Source organism: Neoarius graeffei, chromosome 22 (assembly GCF_027579695.1).
Source record: "Neoarius graeffei isolate fNeoGra1 chromosome 22, fNeoGra1.pri, whole genome shotgun sequence".
NCBI classification, from domain to species: Eukaryota; Metazoa; Chordata; class Actinopteri; order Siluriformes; family Ariidae; genus Neoarius; species Neoarius graeffei.
This window is the reverse complement of record NC_083590.1, coordinates 17,812,215-17,838,602: the sequence shown is the minus strand read 5'-3', so window position 1 is coordinate 17,838,602 and position 26,388 is coordinate 17,812,215. Positions and strand designations below refer to the sequence as shown.

General features: G+C 40.1%; 1 protein-coding gene across 25 annotated transcripts in view; it reads right to left on the bottom strand.

The window, feature by feature from the left end:
* LOC132870726 (protein NLRC5-like) overlaps positions 1–26,388 on the bottom strand; it is a 930,547-nt gene that overhangs the window by 840,701 nt on the left and 63,458 nt on the right. For 18 of the 25 annotated variants that reach the window (XM_060904521.1, XM_060904530.1, XM_060904519.1 and 15 more), the window contains 5 exons: positions 22,817–22,990; positions 12,837–13,031; positions 10,847–11,020; positions 2,415–2,588; positions 1,824–1,997 (listed from right to left, as the gene is read on the bottom strand). The exons of 3 other annotated variants lie outside the window; for them this stretch is intronic. In XM_060904521.1, the coding sequence (XP_060760504.1) occupies positions 1,824–1,997; positions 2,415–2,588; positions 10,847–11,020; positions 12,837–13,031; positions 22,817–22,990 (891 nt within the window). The remainder of the gene's footprint in view (positions 1–1,823; positions 1,998–2,414; positions 2,589–10,846; positions 11,021–12,836; positions 13,032–22,816; positions 22,991–26,388) is intronic. 4 more of the 25 variants (XM_060904534.1, XM_060904525.1, XM_060904532.1 and 1 more) reach the window with 4 other exon arrangements.

The window sequence follows — 26,388 nt, the reverse complement described above, 5'->3', positions numbered from 1 at the left end:
CAACTTTACTTGTTTACAGCGCAAAGAACTGCGACAAGCAATCAGTACTCCCCCTCCTTCCAAATCCAAACACTGCAAACTGTCCCTGTCGCATCGATATAAATCATAGCCCCATGGCAAAACTTCAGAGTCCGAAATGTTATTATTTAACCAAGTCTCTGAGACAAATACCATGTCAAAGTTGTTAGCGTAGACCATGTCTTGAAAAGGGCGCAGTTTGTTGCCAGACTTGATGCTGCGAGCATTTTGGTAAAAACAGCGAAGAGAGGGAAACTTGTGATTTGAGTCATCAGATGAAAGAGTGAGATCTCGGCTCGACCGAGCGCTAGCCATAGAGCCTGCACACACTCGAGCAGCCCGTCGCTCAAGGATGACATGATGTGTAATGTAGAACCATGGTCCTGGAGAAACCTTGAGTTTTAACTGTGTACTGTACAAACTGTATATGGTTGAAATGACAAATAAAAAAGCCTTGACTGTGATATTGAACGACACCAAGACTGATGAATAAAAGAGACACTTTGGGAAACGTTTCATTGCTGCATTTTAATGGAATGTGAGGGGAAGCCGGGCTTCCAGTGTCGTCTTAAAGCAAGTCACCACTGACAGAGATGGACTGGAAGATTATTTACGATTTTAAAGTGCATATCACGGGTAAATTCAGGAGCAAGATCAATGCAATTCTCCTATTTTATATTAAACTTTGGTCAAATATCTGTCACATTTTGCGCAATTTTTTTACCTTGCGCAATACCAGAAAAATTCAGTTGAAATCAAGCCATTTGAGGCGAATTGGTCCGCCTCTGAAAAAACTTGGCATTTGGATTTCCCGGCAAACATTGATTTTCGTGACGTCGCGTGCGGGACGCCTCCCTCTGAATCCTACGTCAGCGTTGGTTTGTTTATGAGAAAACGACCTGGTGGTTTTCTGCAAATTTCTTCAATGTTATCACGTAATTATTAAAATGGTTAACAGATGTATCGTAGGAGGGTGTAGCAACACCAATCATGATGGGATTAGGACTCATCGTTTCCCAAAAGACCGGACAATGAGAGAGAAATGGGAGCGCTTGGTCTACACAGGCTGTGCACTGAAACCGTGCAAAGCTCGCGCAGCCTGCTGGCGCATCCGCAGGTGACGTCACGAATCTGGCTCCAGACTCCCTTGGGATTTTTCCAGACGTGTTTTGTTATTTTATTTTTTGTTGCTGTAGACAGATGGCCTTGTGCAAAATTACCCTTCTGGATGAGTGTGTAAAGGGACATACTTTCATAAAAAAAAATTGGTCCAGAATATGCACTTTAACATGTATTATTATTATTACTACTAAAATAACGTATTTGAAAAATTCAACATCAGCTAAAGGATTGTTGCCATGGCTTTCAGGTTACTGGAAGTTATTTTCTGCTCCTATTTTCTGCATCAGTTCTGTGGCATTAACGTCTCATTTTAGTTTTTAAACTCTATATTCCTGAGATCATTTCCACCATGTCACTGCTGCTTTAAACCCTGCAGCTCACACAGAGGGCAGTTAGTTTGTGTCTCAGGTGCAGTTTGTGTGATTAGTTACAGTGTTGTAGTAAATTTCACAGTGATTTCAGACACATTGCAGTCGGATCAAGTCCCGTTTTGTGCTGCAGCTTCTCACATACGTCCATCTGACCCAAAGACTCTGTGACAAATCATTAGTGTGCAGTGAAAAGAAACAATCTTCCTCCTCAGGACATTGATGATGAACCTAAAACCTCTGCTTCAGTCTCACTATTAGAGAATGTGTCTTACTGAGGAGCAGGTCATGTGACTCTCAGAGAGATGATCTTACCCCAGTGTCTCCAGTTTACAGTGAGGATTCTCCAGTACAGCACAGAGACGCTTCACTCCTGAGTCTCCCAGATTATTATCAGACAGATCCAGTTGTCTCAGGTGTGAGGGGTTTGATCTCAGAGCTGAACTCAGAGCAGCACAGCCTTCATCTGAGACACCACAACCACACAACCTGCAGAGACACAATGACACACACTTCATCAACAGATTTTCATCTTGGTGTAATAGTGGTTGTGAAGATGATGTCTCTCATGTTGGACTGTCTCTATTCTCTTCACCAATCACAAGCTATTATTAATAATGACTCAAACATTCCCACTGTTACTGACATTAAGTTTACTCGAGGTGCAAATGATTCAGTAAAAAGTCAATAATTTAAAGGTTTAATGATCACATATTTAATTGTTAGACATTTTAATTATTTCTTGAAAGTAAAAGTGATTTTGAGGAGAAATGATCACTTCATGACTAATATATTTGTTCTGCATGTTTTACTTTTACAGAAAATTTTAACTGATAAACAACACTGTATACAACTATTAACTGCTGCTTTAGTGAGTTATTGTGACTCTCAGAGAGATGATCTTACCACAGTGTCTCCACTTTACAGTGAGGATTCTCCAGTACAGCACAGAGACGCTTCACTCCTGAGTCTCCCAGATCATTATCAGACAGATCCAGGAGTCTCAGGTGTGAGGGGTTTGATCTCAGAGCTGAACTCAGAGCAGCACAGCCTTCATCTGAGACACCACAACCACACAACCTGCAGAGACACAATGACACACACTTCATCAACAGATTTTCATCTTGGTTTAATTCTTACTTTAAAGATGAGGAGTGTAAAATTAATTTTATTATTCAGAATGTCATGATTTAATATCACCTGTTTATTCTCATAAACAGTGTAATTAATAATGATAATACTGAGTGTTATATTTAGTTTCCAGGGATGAGAATGAAAAATATTTAAAAAGTCTGAAAAAAGCCGGGGGTTTGGGGGTCGCAGGCACCCAGCGGGGCCCAGGGGCAGAGACCCGGGAGCTAATGATTTTTGGCTATTTTTTTTTTTTTACCCCAAAACCATTAAATTTTATCAGCAAAAAGTTGCAGTTTATTTGGAAATAAATTCCCCTTCTTGGTGGACGACCAGGTGAAAATGATTAATAGGGTACACGAGACTTGTTTTTAATCAATTCACATTTGATGATTTCAAAAAATCAATGCACCTTTTAATATATACAAGAGCTCTACAGTATTATATTTCTGCATTTTTGCTATTCATGTCTTTGTTAACATGTGGATATCAATGTAAATGAATGAATATATAATTTTTTAAATATACAACCCTGATTCCAAAAAAGTTGGGACAAAGTACAAATTGTAAATAAAAACAGAATAATTTACAAATCTCAAAAACTGATATTGTATTCACAATAGAACACAGACAACATATCAAATGTCGAAAGTGAGACATTTTGAAATTTCATGCCTAATATTGGCTCATTTGAAATTTCATGACAGCAACACATCTCAAAAAAGTTGGGACAGGGGCAATAAGAGGCTGGAAAAGTTAAAGGTACAAAAAAGGAACAGCTGGAGGACCAAATTGCAACTCATTAGGTCAATTGGCAATAGGTCATTAACATGACTGGGTATAAAAAGAGCATCTTGGAGTGGCAGCGGCTCTCAGAAGTAAAGATGGGAAGAGGATCACCAATCCCCCTAATTCTGCGCCGACAAATAGTGGAGCAATATCAGAAAGGAGTTCGACAGTGTAAAATTGCAAAGAGTTTGAACATATCATCATCTACAGTGCATAATATCATCAAAAGATTCAGAGAATCTGGAAGAATCTCTGTGCGTAAGGGTCAAGGCCGGAAAACCATACTGGGTGCCCATGATCTTCGGGCCCTTAGACGGCACTGCATCACATACAGGCATGCTTCTGTATTGGAAATCACAAAATGGGCTCAGGAATATTTCCAGAGAACATTATCTGTGAACACAATTCACCGTGCCATCCGCCGTTGCCAGCCAAAACTCTATAGTTCAAAGAAGTCGCATCTAAACATGATCCAGAAGCGCAGACATCTTCTCTGGGCCAAGGCTCATTTAAAATGGACTGTGTCAAAGTGGAAAACTGTTCTGTGGTCAGACGAATCAAAATTTGAAGTTCTTTATGGAAATAAGGGACGCCGTGTCATTCGGACTAAAGAGGAGAAGGACGACCCAAGTTGTTATCAGCGCTCAGTTCAGAAGCCGGCATCTCTGATGGTATGGGATTGCATTAGTGCGTGTGGCATGGGCAGCTTACACATCTGGAAAGACACCATCAATGCTGAAAGGTATATCCAGGTTCTAGAGCAACATATGCTCCCATCCAGACGACGTCTCTTTCAGGGAAGACCTTGCATTGTCCAACATGACAATGCCAAACCACATACTGCATCAATTACAGCATCATGGCTGCGTAGAAGAAGGGTTCGGGTACTGAACTGGCCAGCCTGCAGTCCAGATCTTTCACCCATAGAAAACATTTGGCGCATCATAAAACGGAAGATACGACAAAAAAGACCTAAGACAGTTGAGCAACTAGAATCCTACATTAGACAAGAATGGGTTAACATTCCTATCCCTAAACTTGAGCAACTTGTCTCCTCAGTCCCCAGACGTTTACAGACTGTTGTAAAGAGAAAAGGGGATGTCTCACAGTGGTAAACATGGCCTTGTCCCAACTTTTTTGAGATGTGTTGTTGTCATGAAATTTAAAATCACCTAATTTTTCTCTTTAAATGATACATTTTCTCAGTTTAAACATTTGATATGTCATCTATGTTCTATTCTGAATAAAATATGGAATTTTGAAACTTCCACATCATTGCATTCCGTTTTTATTTACAATTTGTACTTTGTCCCAACTTTTTTGGAATCGAGGTTGTCTAAAATTCCTTACCAAATGGAGACTGGGCTGCTTTCTCTGAAGTTCTTTTCATCATAGTGATAAGGTTACAATACTTTTCACAATACAATATTATTCACATGATCAGCTACTGATATCAGAGGCTTTCAAGGGCAAATACAGCCCCAATTACATACCATATAACGGCGCCCAAATTACGGGCTTGTCAAAAGGCCCAAAATAGAACATACGAAAATCGCCCAAATTAGAAGAAAAAATCCTGTTTCATAAGGGTGGAGAACCCAAAATATTTTTAAATTATTGTTAAATGTCATTTTTTGGCATATATATTTCAATTTGTTGTTCAGTCGCTTCATAACATGAAGTGAACATGAAATGCGTCTAGCGATTACCGTAAACCGTGTCTGAGTCTCTGACGTCTGAATGTCGTAAAATATACTTCCTTTGTTTATGTTGTGAAATTCTCAACGATTCATAACACGTGGCTGTCGGTTTGTGATACTGTTGATAGTGCTCGGTTCGCATGAAATGTCAGCCACTGTGAGAGCTGCCTCAGACTCCGGAATAACAGCGAGAGAGGAACACGGGGTAATTAACATGACTGTTCATAGTAACTTGTAGCCAGATTCATAACACAGCAGGAGCTAACAGTAGAAGCACGGCGCGTGCTGGTTACTGTATATTGTTCTTCCGGGTGGGAAATGATCAGTGTTAGCTTGTGAATTACATGTATTCATTGTTCTTTGAAAATATATGTACCTTTTTGAAACTTTTCTCTCTTTTGGAGAAACATTTATTTTGATACACATTAGAAAATCTTCAGAATTATGGGACATTTGTTTAAATTGGCTATAAATTATTTTGCAAGAAACAGACTGTTGCCAAAAATTCTGATAAAATTTTAATGTACACATGTATATCATAACTTTGAAAATAAGTTATGATACTACAAACTATTTTATGTGGTTATATTATATATTGATATCTGGTTTTATTTTAATTGATATATTGTTGAATTGACATATTCTAGCTTTTTTGATATGTATCAATAGCTTAATTTAGACAGATACATATATGTCATTTTTGATATTTTGATTGTTCTAGATCATTATTCAGGGATGAGAATGGAAAATATTTAAAAAGTCTGAAAAAACCAGGGCGGCAGGGCCCAGGGGTTCCAGGCGCTAATGATTTTTGGCTATTTTATTTTTTTTTTACCCCAAAACCATTAATTTTATCAGCAAAAAGTTGCAATGTATTTGGAAATAAATTCCCCTTCTTGGTGGACAACCAGGTGAAAATGATTAATAGGGTACAAGAGACTTGTTTTTAATCAATTCACATTTGATGATTTCAAAAAATCAATGCACCTTTTAATATAAACGAGCTCTAGAGTATTATATTTCTGCATTTTTGCTATTCATGTCTTTGAATACTCTAATCCTTTACAATGAAGTGCAAACCAGAAAAAAGTTCGATCATATAATTCTCTTCAGCTTTCTTCTGATGTTATCATGGTAGCAGGAGGTCTTGCATATTAAGCAGGCAACATTCAACATCACTTATCACTTCCCTTTCAACTGTTGTGTGCACTAACTAGGTTTTATCTGGACAGGATGTTGTGTAATGTAATACATATACCATACGGTCAATTTGAAGATCGAGATGGTGATTTTGAGTTAAAGAACAGACGTACAATGGGCATTACAAATTGGAAAAATTTTTTTAAATCAAAAACTATAAGTTCATCTCGGCCTAAAAAAATGTGGGCAGACGCTCCCGCGCGGCACATGCCAGCAATTCCCCCCCCATGAAATGAGCAATAAGTAGGAGAGTTATACACGGTATCATACCTAAAATTTTATCAGAAATATAGATATGATACTATGATTCTCCCCAACATGCTACATTAGACAAGCTAACCTCATTTATAAAAGATACACACTTATATATGACGTGTATTTGATATACATGATGTATATTCATACATTGTTACTTTACGGAAATCTTCAATAAGTTTGGTCTTTTCATGACAGCCTGTTGTTGACCTAAATATAATGCACATGAAATGACACTCCTCACCTCAACATGTCCTTTACAATCATTTAAGCCACCATGGGCAATGCTGAAATCACTGCTGCAAACAGTACATCGCGCGAAACTGTCATTATTTTCTACCCTTATTAGACAGGGAGATTCTTTTGTGTAATCTGAGGTGAAGTGGGGTTTGTACTTTGGTTTTTTGGGGCGCGCGCTCTCTATCTGCTATGCCGGTCCTGTTGGCTGCACTGACTCAACTAAAAACTTCAGTCCTCGAGAAAAGGGATAAAAGCCCACCCACACTGAAAGCTGATTGGCTTATTTTGCTGAGTAACCCAATCAGGACGCTCTTTGTCTGGCATGCGCTACATGAACAGGCACACAGGCAGTGTTGCCACATTGGGTGGTTTTAAGTGCATTTTGGTGGGTTTTGAACATATTTTGGGATGGAAAACGTCAGCAATATCTGGCAACACTGCACACAGTCTCCCTCGCGCGCGCACATTCGAAGATGCGTGATGCAGACCTTAATGTTGCGCGCGCACGCTCTTGCTCGCTTCTATCAATATGCAGGAGACTCCCGGAAGTTCCGGGAGACTTGGGATGTCTGCGTAATAAGGTGACCACAGATCGTTAATCATCCCCTCCCCCCTGAAAATTTCTCAACGGATTTACATCGATCTCAAAAACGATCATTTTGGTCTGAAAAAGTCGGAAATCCGCCGATCGGCGGAAAATTCTCATCCCTGATTATTGTTTCACTGTTTGAGATTTTAAAGTTTTCTGCTGCCCATACTCTTGTGCAAATAGATGGATATCACATATTGTTTCCCATTTTTCATGCATATAAAAAAATTCATGAACTATTTTTATCTTTTTTATTTATTCAGAATGTTGGAGAAAACTTTTGACTTTTTAGATACAGCACTACTTTATACTTGCACATGATTATGTAATTTCTATTATTTTTATTGCTCGATATATTTATAATTGGTTAAAAAAAATTACTAAAAATGATACGTCAAAAATTTTCGGCACGCTATGCGCGAAAATAGTAAAAAATTTTTAGGCTCGCTACGCTCACCATGGTGCCCAAATTAAAAACCTGTCTTTGCCCCTGGCTTTACAGTGGAAGTGTGGCCATCTGTGCTTTTCACCAGTGGTTGATGTATATGAGATGCACCGCTACTATCACTAGTCTGAAGTGATGCTGGTAACTGGTAGTTTGTCCTCAGAAGTTTCAGTTTGTCGAAAATGATATCAGTCTTGTATGAAATTTATGTTCTTTGCTGATATACTCTAATCCTTTAAAATGAAGTGCAAACCAGAAAAAAGTTCTGTCATATAATTCTCTTCAGCTTTCTTCTGATGTTATCATGGTAGCAGGAGGCCTTGCATATTAAGCAGGCAACATTCAACATCACTTATCACGTCCCTTTCAACTGTTGTGTGTACTAACTAGGTTTTATCTGGACAGGATGTTGTGTAATGTAATACATATACCATATGGTCAATTTGAAGATCGAGATGGTGATTCTGAATTAAAGAACAGGCATGTACAATGGGCATTACATATTGGAATTTTTTTTAAATCAAAAACTAAGTTCATCTCGGCCTAAAAAATTTGGGCAGACGCTCCCACGCGGCACATGCCAGCAATGTACATCTCATCTCATCTCATTATCTCTAGCCGCTTTATCCTTCTACAGGGTCGCAGGCAAGCTGGAGCCTATCCCAGCTGACTACGGGCGAAAGGCGGGGTACACCCTGGACAAGTCGCCAGGTCATCACAGGGCTGACACATAGACACAGACAACCATTCACACTCACATTCACACCTACGGTCAATTTAGAGTCACCGGTTAACCTAACCTGCATGTCTTTGGACTGTGGGGGAAACCGGAGCACCCGGAGGAAACCCACGCGGACACGGGGAGAACATGCAAACTCCGCACAGAAAGGCCCTCGCCGGCCCCGGGGCTCGAACCCAGGACCTTCTTGCTGTGAGGCGACAGCGCTAACCACTACACCACCGTGCCGCCCGCAATGTACATTATAAATAATATAATGAATCATTGAACAGGCAAAATAATTTTCGACCTACCTTTGTGTTTTTTGGTGTATATGTGAAGTTCGATAGTCCTTGCCCCTCTACTAGCGGAGTTTATCATGTCAGAACACAATGAGCAAAGTACTTTTCCTGGGACGTCTATTTTCCGTATGAGATCACCGAGCTTCGTTGTGACAGTCTGCTTGTTGAACTCGACATTCAGTGTTCTTTCTAACCAAGCCCATCGAAAACAGTTCTTTATTCCTGCACCTTTATCAATCTCCCTCGCTCGATCCTCTTCTTTCTTATCTAGGACTTTTGCCATTGTCGATATGCTAAAATATCCCGCCTGAATACGTGTCTTTCCGATGTTACCAATGCGTATCGTCAAACAGTGTGTACGGTCAGTGAATGGTGATTGCAAGCCACGCGTGGAGAGCATGCGTACTTGTGTTTATACACTGCACGCGATGGGATTTCCCGAAAATTCTACCGCAAATAAGTCGAACATTGTTGCAAAAGTGAATGTTAATTACGACATGTCGAAAGACTCGAGTGTGTTAACCCGGAGCCCACCAAGAATCAAGACGTTATAAGGTGACCACAGATCATTAACAATACCCCCCCGCAAAGTTCTCAACGGATTTACATCGATCTCAAAAACGATCATTTTGGTCTGAAAAAGTCGGAAATCCGCCGATTGGTGGAAAATTCTCATCCCTGAGTTTCTCTCCTCTGTTGTGTGTGATATTAAACCATCAGCAGCTGAAGCTGAACAGAGAACAGCAGAGAGACCATGAACTTTAATCAGAGAGAGAGAGAGAGAGAGAGAGAGAGAGAGACTGAATCTCAGATGGTTCTCTACTAGACTTATAGTGTGCACTACACAGGGGCAATAAACTTGTTTCTCCAGAGTCTACAGAGTGCATTTATAAAACACTATAGATTTATATTATTGTAGAATCAGAGAAGTAAACAATGATTATTCCATATAAATCTTACAAACATTCAGCCACTCGTTCTTGAGACAGCGTGCGAACAAGAATTTCAGAAAAAATGGACAGAAAACCCGAAAACATACCGGTTTCACCTCTCAGTGTCGGAGGAATAAAAATGTCAGTGTAATTTATGATGTTCGTTTGTCTAATTACTTTTTATCCCTCAAAAAGAGGGACCACATATAAAGAGTGCTGTAATTTCAACACCAGTCGCCCAATCTGGATGCAAATTTCATCAAAATAAAGCTGAAGCTCTGCACTTTGAGCTCATCTTCATTATTTAATTTCATCAACAATATACTGTGGGAAAAAAAATTATTTAGATTCGTATCTAAATCAGGGCTGGATTTAGGGGGGTCCTGGGTTGGGATATGCCCCGCCCTAAAACTGTCCCTGCACTGCATCAAGACTTTTTTAGGATCACATTATCTAGTAAATCAATTCCATCTCGTGTCAAACCTAAAGCCTGAAGGCCAAAATACGGCTCACTGCCTCGTTTCATTCGGCCCGTGTGAACTTTAAAAAATAACACTGAAACTACTTTTCACACAAACCCTGATAATTTTATGTAACAAGAAATAAATAGCTTAAAAAATGACTTTGGATCTTCTGTCCTCTACATCTCAGAAACTAATGCAGATACAAGTCCGGAATTTTTCACTATTTATCGGGAACAGTGACATTATTCAACAAGTTTGAAGCAAATCTGAGATTACCAGTTGGAAACTTTTTTTTTTTAAATCTGGTGATTATGCATTTTAATTAATTTCTAAAAGAAAAAATACATTTCAGACACATTGCAGTCAGATCTAGTCATTTTTTGTGCTGCAGCTTCTCACATACGTCCATCTGACCCAAAGACTCTGTGACAAATCATCAGTGTGCAGTGAAAAGAAACAATCTTCCTCCTCAGGACATTGATGATGAACCTAAAACCTCTGCTTCAGTCTCACTATTAGAGAATGTGTCTTACTGAGGAGCAGGTCATGTGACTCTCAGAGAGATGATCTTACCCCAGTATCTCCAGTTTACAGTGAGGATTCTCCAGTACAGCACAGAGACGCTTCACTCCTGAGTCTCCCAGATTATTATCAGACAGATCCAGGAGTCTCAGGTGTGAGGGGTTTGATCTCAGAGCTGAACTCAGAGCAGCACAGCCTTCATCTGAGACACCACAACCCCGCAACCTGCAGAGACACAATGACACACACTTCATCAACAGATTTTCATCTTGGTGTAATAGTGGTTGTGAAGATGATGTCTCTCATGTTGGACTGTCTCTATTCTCTTTGTAGCGCCCCGTTAGCTAACCTGCTATGCTTACGAGTGCGCTCCCCGAATCCATGTGCGGAGAGATCTCTCTCTCTCTCTCTCTCTCTCTCTCTCTAGTTAACCAATGCAATATTTAAGTAATTTTGTTGAATGTGCCTTTACTTACTCAAGGTGACTACTCGTAAACTTGGCTACTTTAAACAATACTGTAGGAATAGCACTCCTAGGTAAACATAATAAATGTTGTCTTTATATCTATTGTGTAACGGTGTCTTCTAATATCCTGATGGCGGTCCCTACTATTATCACCTAGAAGGAGTTTTAAACCTTTTTTAAGGGACATGTACCATTTACCCTTTAAACTATGTATACAGTATAATACCATGCATGAATAGGTCAAATAAACTGCACATATGCACCAAGCATAAATTTTAACTATTTACTTAAAGTAGTTGGAAATATATACATCCAGCTCATAGGCTGCAACACAAATGAAATGGTTGTCTCTTAAATTCAGTTCAGTTAGTTGTAAATGGTAAATAAACTCAAATGTATCCACTACCAATAGCAAACAAAAACTTTACTAAACCTTCTATTACTGCCGGCAGTTTACCTTAAGATAACCATGACATGAAACAAAATAAAATGGGTACCCGACAAAAAAGCAGAAGTCAGTTAGAGAACGATGCAGGCCTGTAACGTAGCTTGTGGGCGGAGAGGCCTTAACCAAAATGGCCGCTTCACGCCGTTGCACATAAACAAACAAACAAACAAAAAAAGCTCATCCATGCAGCCGTTTTGCCGCCGTCTGCTTTGTGGTAGCCTCGCAATGCTGGAGAGGGTAAATGGACTCGTTGCCCCTGAAAACGATGACCCGCCTCCGGTCGGAATCCTCAGTCTGGTCACTGCCGTAGAGCCGAGCTGGCCGCACGTCTCCAATCCGCCTGAACGCGCGCGAGCTCCGTTCAGAATTAAACACTCACGATGTTCTACGCGGGAAGCTCTTGTCCCAAAGTTCCGCCAACTTGCGTGCAAACACTACTATGTCCGCATCGAATTAACGTTTATGACTCACAGTCCGGTTGTCACTAAACAGTTACAATGTAAATACAGAAATTAGTGTTTGACTAACTCTTTTATTCACTCCTATCACCACCCAACTCTCTGCTTCTCTCTCCTGCTGCTCCTCCCGCCTCTCTCCTGCTGCTCCTCCCGCCTCTCTCCTCCTCCTCCGACCCCCTACTCTGATTGGCCCATACGCCAGGTAAGTAATTTTTTAACAAACTTAATTCTTTTCACATACACACATTGTTTTCACAGTTTTAACACATTGACATTCCCATTTTAAACACAGGTCAAGTAAATAAAATAAAAATCAGAAATTAATAATCCCAAAAATCCCAAAGGGCAACATCTTCACCAATCACAAGCTATTATTAATAATGACTCAAACATTCCCACTGTTACTGACATTAAGTTTACTCGAGGTGCAAATGATTCAGCAAAGTCAATAATTTAAAGGTTTAATGATCACATATTTAATTGTTAAAGATATTTTAATTATTTCTTTAAAGTAAAAGTGATTTTGAGGAGAAATGATCACTTCATGACTAATATATTTGTTCTGCATGTTTTACTTTTACAGAAAATTTTAATTGATAAACAACACTGTATACAACTATTAACTGCTGCTTTAGTGAGTTATTGTGACTCTCAGAGAGATGATCTTACCACAGTGTCTCCACTTTACAGTGAGGATTCTCCAGTACAGCACAGAGACGCTTCACTCCTGAGTCTTCTAGTTTATTCTGAGACAGATCCAGTGTCTCCACAGTCAGATGCAGTTCTCTCAGACTGGAGGTTTCTGAGTTGAGCACTGAGACCAGAGCTTCAGCACTACTCCCTTCAATTGCATCACAACTGATCCTGAAGGAAATAAAATAATACATAATAAACTCACAAAAATTATCAAACAGGTCCTCAAATCTTTCACGGCACCATTTCATTTTCATAAATGACAAAAGTACAAACTCCGAGTCGACAACACACTGAAATGCTGTAACAGTAATTCACAGTTCGAGCTGTTCGGATTTGAGTTTTCTGCTGCGCACGTCATCACTGACACATGGGATAAACACGCAACATCAAATCTGATCACCAAATCGGGAAATAAGAGTCTGATCTCAAATATTTATGAGGAGAAAGGAAAAGAGTTTCAAAAGTCAGGTTTAGATGAAGCAGGCAGAGATCAAGGCAGAGTCATATTTATCTGAACAGATCAGACATTTGATTTGTTCTCTAATTAGTGAGCGACTGAAATGATCACAGCCCAGTGCTGAAGGAGTTTTATGGAGATACTCATGATGAGCTCGTTGGCCAACAGTGTGGTTTTTGTGTGTGTGTGTGTGTGTGTGTGTGTGTGTGTGTTCCCAGGTGCTTCTTATTTGTTCCTGGTGCCAGTGATTTACAGACTGGACATGTTCTTCCCCTTACACTCTGTGCGTTGTCTCTCCCTGCCTGACTAAGCAAGTAAGTAAGTAAATAAGTAAAAAAGCGCTACAGCATGGAGAAGAACAAAAGCTGTGAGAAGGTCAAAGGAACAAAAAAGTTAAAATTTATGAAGATATCAGGATATTAGAAAAACAACAACAAAACAAAAATGGGGTGCACCTCTGTACAAAAAGAATAGTAAAACTGGGATTGGCAACTATAGACCAGTCTCCATCCTCCCTGTGGTGTCAAAGGTTCTGGAGACAGACAGTTATAACCAGTTATATGACCATCTCCAACAAAAGAGTTTGTTATGAATATCAATCTGGTTTTCGACCATCTTTCTCTTCTGATACCCGTCTCATCCACTTGACCTGATTCGGAAGCAGATGGACTCAGGAAATTACACTGGAATGGTGTTATTGGATTTGCAAAAGGCCTTCGACATTGTCGATCATGAGATCTTACTGATGAAACTGCAAGCTATTGGTCTAAATGGTGCATTTATTAAGTCATTTCAGTCATATTTGACAGGCCGGTCTCAGATAGTTAATGGTGTTCATTCTCCTCCTAGACATATTGTCCGTGGGGTTCCGCAGAGTTCAAATTTGGGGCCCCAGCTTTTCTAAGATGATCATTTTACTGAGTTTTGAGGAGACTTGAGAAGAAAGTGTGCTGCTGATCAGAAACAGGGAAAAGCCGAGATCATCTTATTCAGACAAAAGCAGCAGGATGAAGTCAGAGACAGCAGGGTGTCACAAGGAGACGAGGTGTTCATTTACAATCACTCTCATGCACTCAGACGGCACATTTTGGAGACTCTGACTGACTCCATCTTCTGCTTTCAGATGAATTTTAAATCAATTTTACTGAACAACAAACAGCCTTAACGACAACTGTGAGGAAAAAGTCGGATTTTTTTTCTACTTTAAGACCCACCTATTCATACTTGTAACGAGTCGGGGCCCATTAAAAAAGATCCCCAATTATTTTGGCTCATCTATACAATAGATTATTAGATTCTGATAGAAAAGTGTATTAATAGGATGCGATATCACTCCCTGTTACAGATTGGAGACCAGGAATTAAATAAATGCAATAAAAGCAAACTGTTTTTAATTGTAGGTATTGTATTTAAAACTGTATGAATGTGCCAGAAGTGAACATAAAACCATGCAGGACATTCTCAGTCAAAAGGGATTAATGATCCAAAAGTGGAGTCTGGTCTTTTAACACAAGAACTTATTGCCATGTTTGCATACAACAAACAAACAAGTTATTAAGACCGAGAAGTACACTCAAAAGAAGTGGATATAGAACCCACTCAATGGGATAGACCCTTACACGCTAACAAAGAAGGATTTTTCCTACGAGTTGGAAAATTATCCATCCGTTGAGTTCCCCGACATCTCAAACTACCTGGTGCTGCAGACATCGTTCTACACGCACACACAGATGAGAACCTGGAAGAGCATGGACGTGTACAACTTTTTATATGCGGCGGAGTTAAAGATCTGGGGATCAGGACACTACAAGATAGACGGCAGTAGACGGATCTAAGTGCAGGAAGAATGCATTATTTATTAGCAGGCGTGATATTTAAGCCAAGTTTATCTGTATTGCGCTTTTAACAGTCGACACTGTCGCAAAGCAGCTTTACAGAGAATTAAAGACTTTAAACATGAGCTAATTTTAACCCGAATTTATCCCCAATGATCAAGCCTGTGGCGACGGTGGCAAGAAAATAACTCCCTCAGACGACACGAAGAAGAAACCTTGAGAGGAACCCGACTCAAAAGGGAACCCATCCTCATCTGGGTGATAACGGATAGCATGATTATAAATAACTCGCTTCTATAACTGTGTCCTACAGAGTCACAAAGTATAACTGTGTAACCAGGAAATTCATTATAGATTTAACATGAAGTCGATTTTGTTGAAGTTATAAACAGGGACGCAGGAACTAGGGGTGCTGAGGGTGCTGCAGCACCCCCCTCCTGGACAACAGACGCAACTACAACATTGGCGTTGTAAATTCAGGCATACGTTTTTCTTTTATTCTAAAATAAAAACAAAATGAAAAAACATTTTTTCTTCTAATTTTTACATGCTTATAAGTAGTTTTAAATGTAATTTAAAAATTTGGTTTGAGTTGAGTGATAAACGTTTAGACCTCAACCAGACCGGAAAGAACAGTGGCGTAGAACAGTGCACTGGTGGCGGGAGAGTTCGTTTAGCTAGTGGTGTGTGTCAATGTAGCAGCAATGAGCCAGAAAAGGATTTCTGATTTCTTTAAAGATGGAGGGGGCCAAAAAGCCAAAGAGAAAAAGTCTTATGACGGAGGGCACGAGGAAGTTCAGGAGGAGGACGAGAGGCCTTCATCATCAGGGCAGGCTTCCCACTCCAGCACTGGCTGTAGCACTGCCACTGACCAGCAGCTAACTGGCTGTAGTGAAAGCACCAGTAGGGCTACCACCTCCCCTGGTTTTGCTGCTTGATTAATTATTTTTCTAGTTTCCTCTATGTTATCAGGCTATTCTATTTCAGAATAGTAGACCTAATTGGTTCTGTGTATTTCTTTTTTTCATTATTACTTTGCTGTAGTTCATTGAATGGACGCAAGAGGAGAATCAGCACGGCTGCCTCCGCTGCGTGTGTGAGAGCGGGAGAACACGAACGTGAGTGTGGACTATGAACGATGTCAAAATGCGGCCGTAAATAATTAATAGGCTACTAGATGGTGAATTAATAGGCCCTCTCTTCTTTTAGTATGGTTAATCTTATTAAGGTTATGGTTATCTTGTTTTTGTCACCTAAAAATGTACGCCTACGAGTACGACCTATCATAGTTTGGATGTTTGATACCAGGGACAGCTATGCGGCGCGCTCTGGCTGAGAACGCACTTTGTATTTTTCATCTTTTGTCTAAAAAAATAAATGCACTTATTATTGAATACATGTGAGTGTCTCAGTAAATGTAAGATTATAGCTCTGGCCTGGCTTTTAGTAGCCTACTGTAAGAAATAATACTGAGAATATAGCCTTTGGGCTATATTTGGTGCATCATCCGATGACATAGCCTACAGCACCCTGCACTTCAGATGAGTTCCTGCGTCCCTGGTTATAAACTGTTCATGATAACTGCAGTCCTAAAGTTAGCAAGTCAGCTGTAGTCTTCAGGCATAAATGTATTACTGTAAGTGTCCAGAGCGTCTTCCAAGTGGGTTTATTATTATTTTTTTGAACAAAAGCAAAACAGAAAGCAGAGTATTTAAACAGCGTTATGAACATGGCTAGAAACAAATGTGACAGTGATGATGACAATACTTTGCGAAGTCTCTGTGAAAACAGTGTCCGTATCTGCGTGTGCTGATTGCGCTCAAATCAGTGTCAGGTGTTTCCCATAACGACTGGGTCCCAAATGCGCGCACAACATACTCCGTGAGCGCACGTGGCCACTCGAGTTGTGTCAGACTCAAGCGCGCAAAGGCACAACAATCAAGTGTTCACCTGCTGTGTGACCACAACTTTTAGCTCATGTGTACATCACCATGCATTGCCACCAAAATGCCTCATTTTCATCAATAACCCACTGCAAAGCATCGCGAGCTGTAGTGCGACTGTAGCTTAATGAGGCGGATGTGACGTCGGATGCAACCCAGTAATTTTACCTTACTATGAGAAAAAAATTAACTTCAACTTGGCGGGGGGGACGACTAGCAGGCTACTAGATGGTGCTTCACAGCCCACTAATGGGCCGCAGTGGTTGAGAAACAGTGGAAGAGAGTGAAAATTTCTAAAACTGCTTTCAAAGCTGCTCGCTGAATAAGGAAGTAAAAGTTCACTAGTTAGAATCACAAATAAATTTCAGAAATTAATGCAAATAATCAAACAACTTTATACTTTCAATTTATTTGCAATATTTACAAATTATTCCACCACTGCAGGCTCCGATATGCTCAAGTTTGAGACGTCAATCATGTTCTTTCCCGATTTACTGACTGGCAGTTGGTTACAAGGTTCCGCCCCTTTGAGAGATCTACCGATCCTAATAAGGAGAAGCCGTGCGTCCAGGTGGGACAAACGAAAAACGCGTTATCCAGTAAAACGCCGAGATTTTTTTGATTCACTAAAATAATGTCTGCAATGTCTCTCTCACACACGGTTCACATTTATTTTTTTCCCTTTTCATATACTACCTCAATTCCTCATGCCATCAGACTTCTCAACTCTGAGGAACTGGTCTGATTCTCACGGACTGTTGAACACACCACTCACACTACACTCTTTACACAGTCAACAATAATGCACTATTGCTTTACAATGTCTCTCACACACAAGGTTTACATTTATTTATTCCCTTCTCATAGATGACCTCATTATGCACACTCAACTCCGCACTTTATGTTGTTTGTGTAGTTTATTGTCTGCAGTGTTGCACTCTTGCACTTTGTTGTATTTGTAGATTTGTAGTCCTGTGATTTTTAAAAAAAATTTATTGGATTTCATCTACTCACTTTACACGATACAATAATAAAAACAAGAGACAGAGACATACAATAAAAAACTAACAAAACTTAAATATGCGCGTAGATGAGGGGCGAACTAACGGACTCGAGGTCCCATAAGTTAAGCCCCATTTACAAAACACAAAGAAAAAATAACCCCACATTATATTACACTACAAAAAATACAACAAAACAGCGCAACTCACGCGCAGCAGTTCATTCTATGTGTTGATCTGCAGTATGGGCAAACGGTTTTCCAGGAGCATACGCGCTGGGGGTCAAAAACAGATTTTAATTTTTCAAGATAGTGAATTCTAACATGGTCTTTAAAAAGAAAGTAGCTTCCCGATTGTCTAATTGGGAGAGGGAGATTATTCCAAATTGGTACAATTCTGTTAAAATAGGAGTCTCTAAACAGTGAGGTGCGAAAACGCATAGGCTTGAGATTTAAATTTGTAGATGCACTTCTTGTTCGGACGCTTGATAAGAGAAAATGGTTATTATTATGAAAGCTCACTAGCTTGTTTAGACATTTAAAGAAAAAACAAAGATCTCTATATTCTAACCAGTAAGAAATTGGCAGCATATTCAGCTTGAGAAAGCGCGTTTTATAATCCAGCCTTAATTGATGGTGGGGATGGCACCCCAGGATGAAGCGGGTTGCGCGCCTCCGGACGCTCTCCAGTAACTTAAGATCAGTAATAGATGACTGGGGCGCCCAGACTTTGCTAGCATAGCCAAGATTACTACGCACAAAACACAGGTAAAGCAGTTTCTTGCAGTTAGCCCCTATGAAGCTATTACAATGACGACGCAAAAAACTGCGCTTGCGATTAGCCTTTGCGACAATGATGGAAATGTGCAAGCTCCAAGTAAGCTTGCACGAGATTGTGACCCCAAGATCCTTCTGGGAAGGCACAACTGACAAGACGTGACCTCCCAGGGTATAGGGACTGGCCGCAATAGACGGAATGTTACTTTTGCGTTTTCTTGAAATTCTGAGACATTCGCACTTATCTACATTAAATGAGAGCTCCCAGAGCTCAGTCCATTTAAACATAGAACACAGGTCATGCTGCAACAATTCACAGTCGTTAGCCGTCCTTACAACCCTGTAGCACTTGGCATCATCAGCGTAGAGAGCCATTTTGGTGTTGGTGCTTATCACTTCAGAGAGATCGTTTATATAAAGAAGAAACAAGAACGGTGCTAGCAGGCTGCCTTGAGGAACCCCAGAGGTAACTCTCGCCCATGGTGAAAAAGCCCCGTCCAAGAGAACACGCTGAGTTCTGCAACCAAGGTAGTCCACAAACCAGCTATGTAGAGAGCCCGTAATACCAAACAGGGAAAGTTTGTGAAGAAGGCGACCGTAAGGGACTGAGTCGAAGGCTTTACTGAAATCGAGATAGAGCAGATCGATTTCCTGTCCAGCATCCAGCACCGTCCCTAATTCGTGCAAGACCCCAAGAAGCTGTGTTACACAAGATCTTCCTTCAGTAAAACCATGTTGCAGCAACGATAGCAGATCAATAAGCTCTGGGACCAATTTGCATAAAACGCAGTGTTCACAGAGCTTACTAATGATGGACAAAAGGGAGATCTGCCTATAGTTCGAAATGTCTGCTTTGTCACCTTTTTTGTATAGAGGACAGATGTTAGCACTCTTCCACTCGCAAGGTAACCTTGCAGAACTTAGTGACTGGTTGAAAAGCACACAAAGTGAAGGCATGAGCTCACGAGCACACTCCTTTAAGATCTTGGGATGGATATTGTCTGGTCCAGGAGTCTTAAATGGATCAAGGCGATTAAGTGCTGACAGTACGTCTTCCTCAGATAGAATAATGGACTCCAAACGTAAATCCGTGAAAGGCGTTGAAGGCAGATTGTTGGGGACAGAAAAATCGTCATTAAACACGGACAAGAAGTAATTATTGAAAGGATTTGCCTTCTCTTTAGCTTCGGTGAATGAAGACCCATTCAGGTTGACTGTTTCCGGTATCGAAGAACTTTTAGATAGACGACTGAAGTAGCTCCAAAAACGCTTAGGCTGAGAAAAGCACGAGTCCGAGATATCTTTGATGTAAGATGCACGCTTAGCCCGTACTAGATATTTAAGGTCTTTGCGTAACGAGTGAAATTTATCCCACAGGCTCGAGCTGTCCTTGTGAATGGCCTTTTTCCCTGCGGTATTCTTTTTGTGGAGCGCGTGAAGTACTTCGTCGAACCAGGGCGGCATAACAAACTTCCTTATTTTCCGATTCGGAATGAAACGTTCAACCTGACTCAAAAGAGCAGACTTCCAAGAAAGCCAGTTTTCTTCGATTGACTGATCCGGCGAGATAGCACTTGTCAGAGGATTATTAAACAAGTGATTTCTCAAACCTTCAAAGTCAGCTTTTTGAAGATTGAACGATTGCTGGCTGATGTTATTGTTTTTATTCGGAACTCTTGAAGTGAAATGCAAATCAAAGGTTACTGCTCTGTGATCCGACTTCAAAGCGACACCCTCTCCGCCAGTCACATCGATGCTGGAGACACCTTCAACAATAGTGGTCAACAATAGATCCAGAATATTGTTTTCGCGTGTCGGAGATTCAATTAGCTGGAACACATTCTGGTCTACGAGTTGTTCACAGAATGAAAATAAGGTTGAATTTGAAGAGTCACAAAAACCAGAACCTTCGATCCAAGTCACTTCAGGGAGGTTAAAATCGCCAACAAAAACCAACCTGTCATAACTGACAGAGTTCAAGATGTTAATAAAATCATGAAGCCAGGCGACGGAAGCGCTTGGGGGTCTGTAAAAAACCGCTAACAGAACCTTTCCACAGTTATTAGTGATTATCTCTATAGCCAAATGCTCAATGACCGAGCAGTCGCACAAGTTTACTTGTTTACAGCGCAAAGAACTGCGACAAGCAATCAGTACTCCCCCTCCTTCCAAATCCAAACACCGCAAACTGTCCCTGTCGCATCGATATAAATCATTGCCCCATGGCAAAACTTCAGAGTCCGAAATGTTATTATTTAACCAAGTCTCTGAGACAAATACCATGTCAAAGTTGTTAGCGTAGACCATGTCTTGAAAAGGGCGCAGTTTGTTGCCGGACTTGATGCTGCGAGCATTTTGGTAAAAACAGCGAAGAGAGGGAAACTTGTGATTTGAGTCATCAGATGAAAGAGTGAGATCTCGGCTCGACCGAGCGCGAGCCATAGAGCCTGCACACACTCGAGCAGCCCGTCGCTCAAGGATGACATGATGTGTAATGTAGCACCATGGTCCTGGAGAAACGTTCTTGTGTTTTAACTGTGTACTGTACCAACTGTATATGGTTGAAATGACAAATAAAAAAGCCTTGACTGTGATATTGAACGACACCAAGACTGATGAATAAAAGAGACACTTTGGGAAACGTTTCATTGCTGCATTTTAATGAAATGTGAGGGGAAGCCGGGCTTCCAGTGTCGTCTTAAAGCAAATCACCACTGACAGAGATGGACTGGAAGATTATTTACGATTTTAAAGTGCATATCACGGGTAAATTCAGGAGCAACATCAATGCAATTCTCCTATTTTATATTAAACTTTGGTCAAATATCTGTCACATTTTGCATTTTGTGCAATTTTTTTACCTTGCGCAATACCAGAAAAATTCAGTTGAAATCAAGCCATTTGAGGCGAATTGGTCCGCCTCTGAAAAAACTTGGCATTTGGATTTCCCGGCAAACATTGATTTTCGTGACGTCGCGTGCGGGACACCTCCCTCTGAATCCTACGTCAGCGCTGGTTTGTTTATGAGAAAACGACCTGGTGGTTTTCTGCAAATTTCTTCAATGTTATCACGTAATTATTAAAATGGTTAACAGATGTATTGTAGGAGGGTGTAGCAACACCAATCATGATGGGATTAGGACTCATCGTTTCCCAAAAGACCGGACAATGAGAGAGAAATGGGAGCGCTTGGTCTACACAGGCTGTGCACTGAAACCGTGCAAAACTCGCGCAGCCTGTTGGCGCTTCCGCAGGTGACGTCACGAATCTGGCTCCAGACTCCCTTGGGATTTTTCCAGACGCGTTTTGTTATTTTATTTTTTGTTGCTGTAGACAGATGGCCTTGTGCAAAATTACCCTTCTGGATGAGTGTGTAAAGGGACATACTTTCATAAAAAAAAATTGGTCCAGAATATGCACTTTAACATGTATTATTATTATTACTACTAAAATAACGTATTTGAAAAATTCAACATCAGCTAAAGGATTGTTGCCATGGCTTTCAGGTTACTGGAAGTTATTTTCTGCTCCTATTTTCTGCATCAGTTCTGTGGCATTAACGTCTCATTTTAGTTTTAAACTCTATATTCCTGAGATCATTTCCACCATGTCACTGCTGCTTTAAACCCTGCAGCTCACACAGAGGGCAGTTAGTTTGTGTCTCAGGTGCAGTTTGTGTGATTAGTTACAGTGTTGTAGTAAATTTCACAGTGATTTCAGACACATTGCAGTCGGATCAAGTCCCGTTTTGTGCTGCAGCTTCTCACATACGTCCATCTGACCCAAAGACTCTGTGACAAATCATCAGTGTGCAGTGAAAAGAAACAATCTTCCTCCTCAGGACATTGATGATGAACCTAAAACCTCTGCTTCAGTCTCACTATTAGAGAATGTGTCTTACTGAGGAGCAGGTCATGTGACTCTCAGAGAGATGATCTTACCACAGTGTCTCCAGTTTACAGTGAGGATTCTCCAGTACAGCACAGAGACGCTTCACTCCTGAGTCTCCCAGATTATTATCAGTCAGATCCAGGAGTCTCAGGTGTGAGGGGTTTGATCTCAGAGCTGAACTCAGAGCAGCACAGCCTTCATCTGAGACACCACAATCACACAACCTGCAGAGACACAATGACACACACTTCATCAACAGATTTTCATCTTGGTGTAATTCTTACTTTAAAGATGAGGAGTGTAAAATTAATTTTATTATTCAGAATGTCATGATTTAATATCACCTGTTTATTCTCATTAACAGTGTAATTAATAATGATAATACTGTGTTATATTTAGTTTCCAGGGATGAGAATGAAAAATATTAAAAAAGTCTGAAAAAAGCCGGGGGTTTGGGGGTCGCAGGCACCCAGCGGGGCCCAGGGGCAGAGACCCGGGAGCTAATGATTTTTGGCTATTTTTTTTTTACCCCAAAACCATTAAATTTTATCAGCAAAAAGTTGCAGTTTATTTGGAAACAAATTCCCCTTCTTGGTGGACGACCAGGTGAAAATGATTAATAGGGTACACGAGACTTGTTTTTAATCAATTCACATTTGATGATTTCAAAAAATCAATGCACCTTTTAATATATACAAGAGCTCTACAGTATTATATTTCTGCATTTTTGCTATTCATGTCTTTGTTAACATGTGGATATCAATGTAAATGAATGAATATATAATTTTTTAAATATACAACCCTGATTCCAAAAAAGTTGGGACAAAGTACAAATTGTAAATAAAAACAGAATGCAATAATTTACAAATCTCAAAAACTGATACTGTATTCACAATAGAACATAGACAACATATCAAATGTCGAAAGTGAGACATTTTGAAATTTCATGACAGCAACACATCTCAAAAAAGTTGGGACAGGGGCAATAAGAGGCTGGAAAAGTTAAAGGTACAAAAAAGGAACAGCTGGAGGACCAAATTGCAACTCATTAGGTCAATTGGCAATAGGTCATTAACATGACTGGGTATAAAAAGAGCATCTTGGAGTGGCAGCGGCTCTCAGAAGTAAAGATGGGAAGAGGATCACCAATCCCCCTAATTCTGCGCCAACAAATAGTGGAGCAATATCAGAAAGGAGTTGGACAGTGTAAAATTGCAAAGAGTTTGAACATATCATCATCTACAGTGCATATCATCATCAAAAGATTCAGAGAATCTGGAAGAATCTCTGTGCGTAAGGGTCAAGGCCGGAAAACCATACTGGGTGCCCGTGATCTTCGGGCCCTTAGACGGCACTGCATCACATACAGGCATGCTTCTGTATTGGAAATCACAAAATGGGCTCAGGAATATTTCCAGAGAACATTATCTGTGAATAGAATTCACCGTGCCATCCGCCGTTGCCAGCCAAAACTCTATAGTTCAAAGAAGTCGCATCTAAACATGATCCAGAAGCGCAGACATCTTCTCTGGGCCAAGGCTCATTTAAAATGGACTGTGTCAAAGTGGAAAACTGTTCTGTGGTCAGACGAATCAAAATTTGAAGTTCTTTATGGAAATAAGGGACGCCGTGTCATTCGGACTAAAGAGGAGAAGGACGACCCAAGTTGTTATCAGCGCTCAGTTCAGAAGCCGGCATCTCTGATGGTATGGGGTTGCATTAGTGCGTGTGGCATGGGCAGCTTACACATCTGGAAAGACACCATCAATGCTGAAAGGTATATCCAGGATCTAGAGCAACATATGCTCCCATCCAGACGACATCTCTTTCAGGGAAGACCTTGCATTGTCCAACATGACAATGCCAAACCACATACTGCATCAATTACAGCATCATGGCTGCGTAGAAGAAGGGTCCGGGTACTGAACTGGCCAGCCTGCAGTCCAGATCTTTCACCCATAGAAAACATTTGGCGCATCATAAAACGGAAGATACGACAAAAAAGACCTAAGACAGTTGAGCAACTAGAATCCTACATTAGACAAGAATGGGTTAACATTCCTATCCCTAAACTTGAGCAACTTGTCTCCTCAGTCCCCAGACGTTTACAGACTGTTGTAAAGAGAAAAGGGGATGTCTCACAGTGGTAAACATGGCCTTGTCCCAACTTTTTTGAGATGTGTTGTTGTCATGAAATTTAAAATCACCTAATTTTTCTCTTTAAATGATACATTTTCTCAGTTTAAACATTTGATATGTCATCTATGTTCTATTCTGAATAAAATATGGAATTTTGAAACTTCCACATCATTGCATTCCGTTTTTATTTACAATTTGTACTTTGTCCCAACTTTTTTGGAATCGAGGTTGTCTAAAATTCCTTACCAAATGGAGACTGGGCTGCTTTCTCTGAAGTTCTTTTCATCATAGTGATAAGGTTACAATACTTTTCACAATACAATATTATTCACATGATCAGCTACTGATATCAGAGGCTTTCAAGGGCAAATACAGCCCCAATTACATACCATATAACGGCGCCCAAATTACGGGCTTGTCAAAAGGCCCAAAATGGAACATACGAAAATCGCCCAAATTAGAAGAAAAAAAATCCTGTTTCATAAGGGTGGAGAACCCAAAATATTTTTTAATTATTGTTAAATGTCATTTTTTGGCATATATATTTCAATTTGTTGTTCAGTCGCTTCATAACATGAAGTGAACATGAAATGCGTCTAGCGATTACCGTAAACCGTGTCTGAGTCTCTGACGTCTGAATGTCGTAAAATATACTTCCTTTGTTTATGTTGTGAAATTCTCAACGATTCATAACACGTGGCTGTCGGTTTGTGATACTGTTGATAGTGCTCGGTTTGCATGAAATGTCAGCCACTGTGAGAGCTGCCTCAGACTCCGGAATAACAGCGAGAGAGGAACACGGGGTAATTAACATGACTGTTCATAGTAACTTGTAGCCAGATTCATAACACAGCAGGAGCTAACAGTAGAAGCACGGCGCGTGCTGGTTACTGTATATTGTTCTTCCGGGTGGGAAATGATCAGTGTTAGCTTGTGAATTACATGTATTCATTGTTCTTTGAAAATATATGTACCTTTTTGAAACTTTTCTCTCTTTCGGAGAAACATTTATTTTGATACACATTAGAAAATCTTCAGAATTATGGGACATTTGTTTAAATTGGCTATAAATTATTTTGCAAGAAACAGACTGTTGCCAAAAATTCTGATAAAATTTTAATGTACACATGTATATCATAACTTTGAAAATAAGTTATGATACTACAAATTATTTTATGTGGTTATATTATATATTGATATCTGGTTTTATTTTAATTGATATATTGTTGAATTGACATATTCTAGCTTTTTTGATATGTATCAATAGCTTAATTTAGACAGATACATATATGTCATTTTTGATATTTTGATTGTTCTAGATCATTATTCAGGGATGAGAATGGAAAATATTTAAAAAGTCTGAAAAAACCAGGGCGGCGGGGCCCAGGGCGGCGGGGCCCAGGGGTTCCAGGCGCTAATGATTTTTGGCTATTTTTTATTTTATTTTTTTTACCCCAAAACCATTAATTTTATCAGCAAAAAG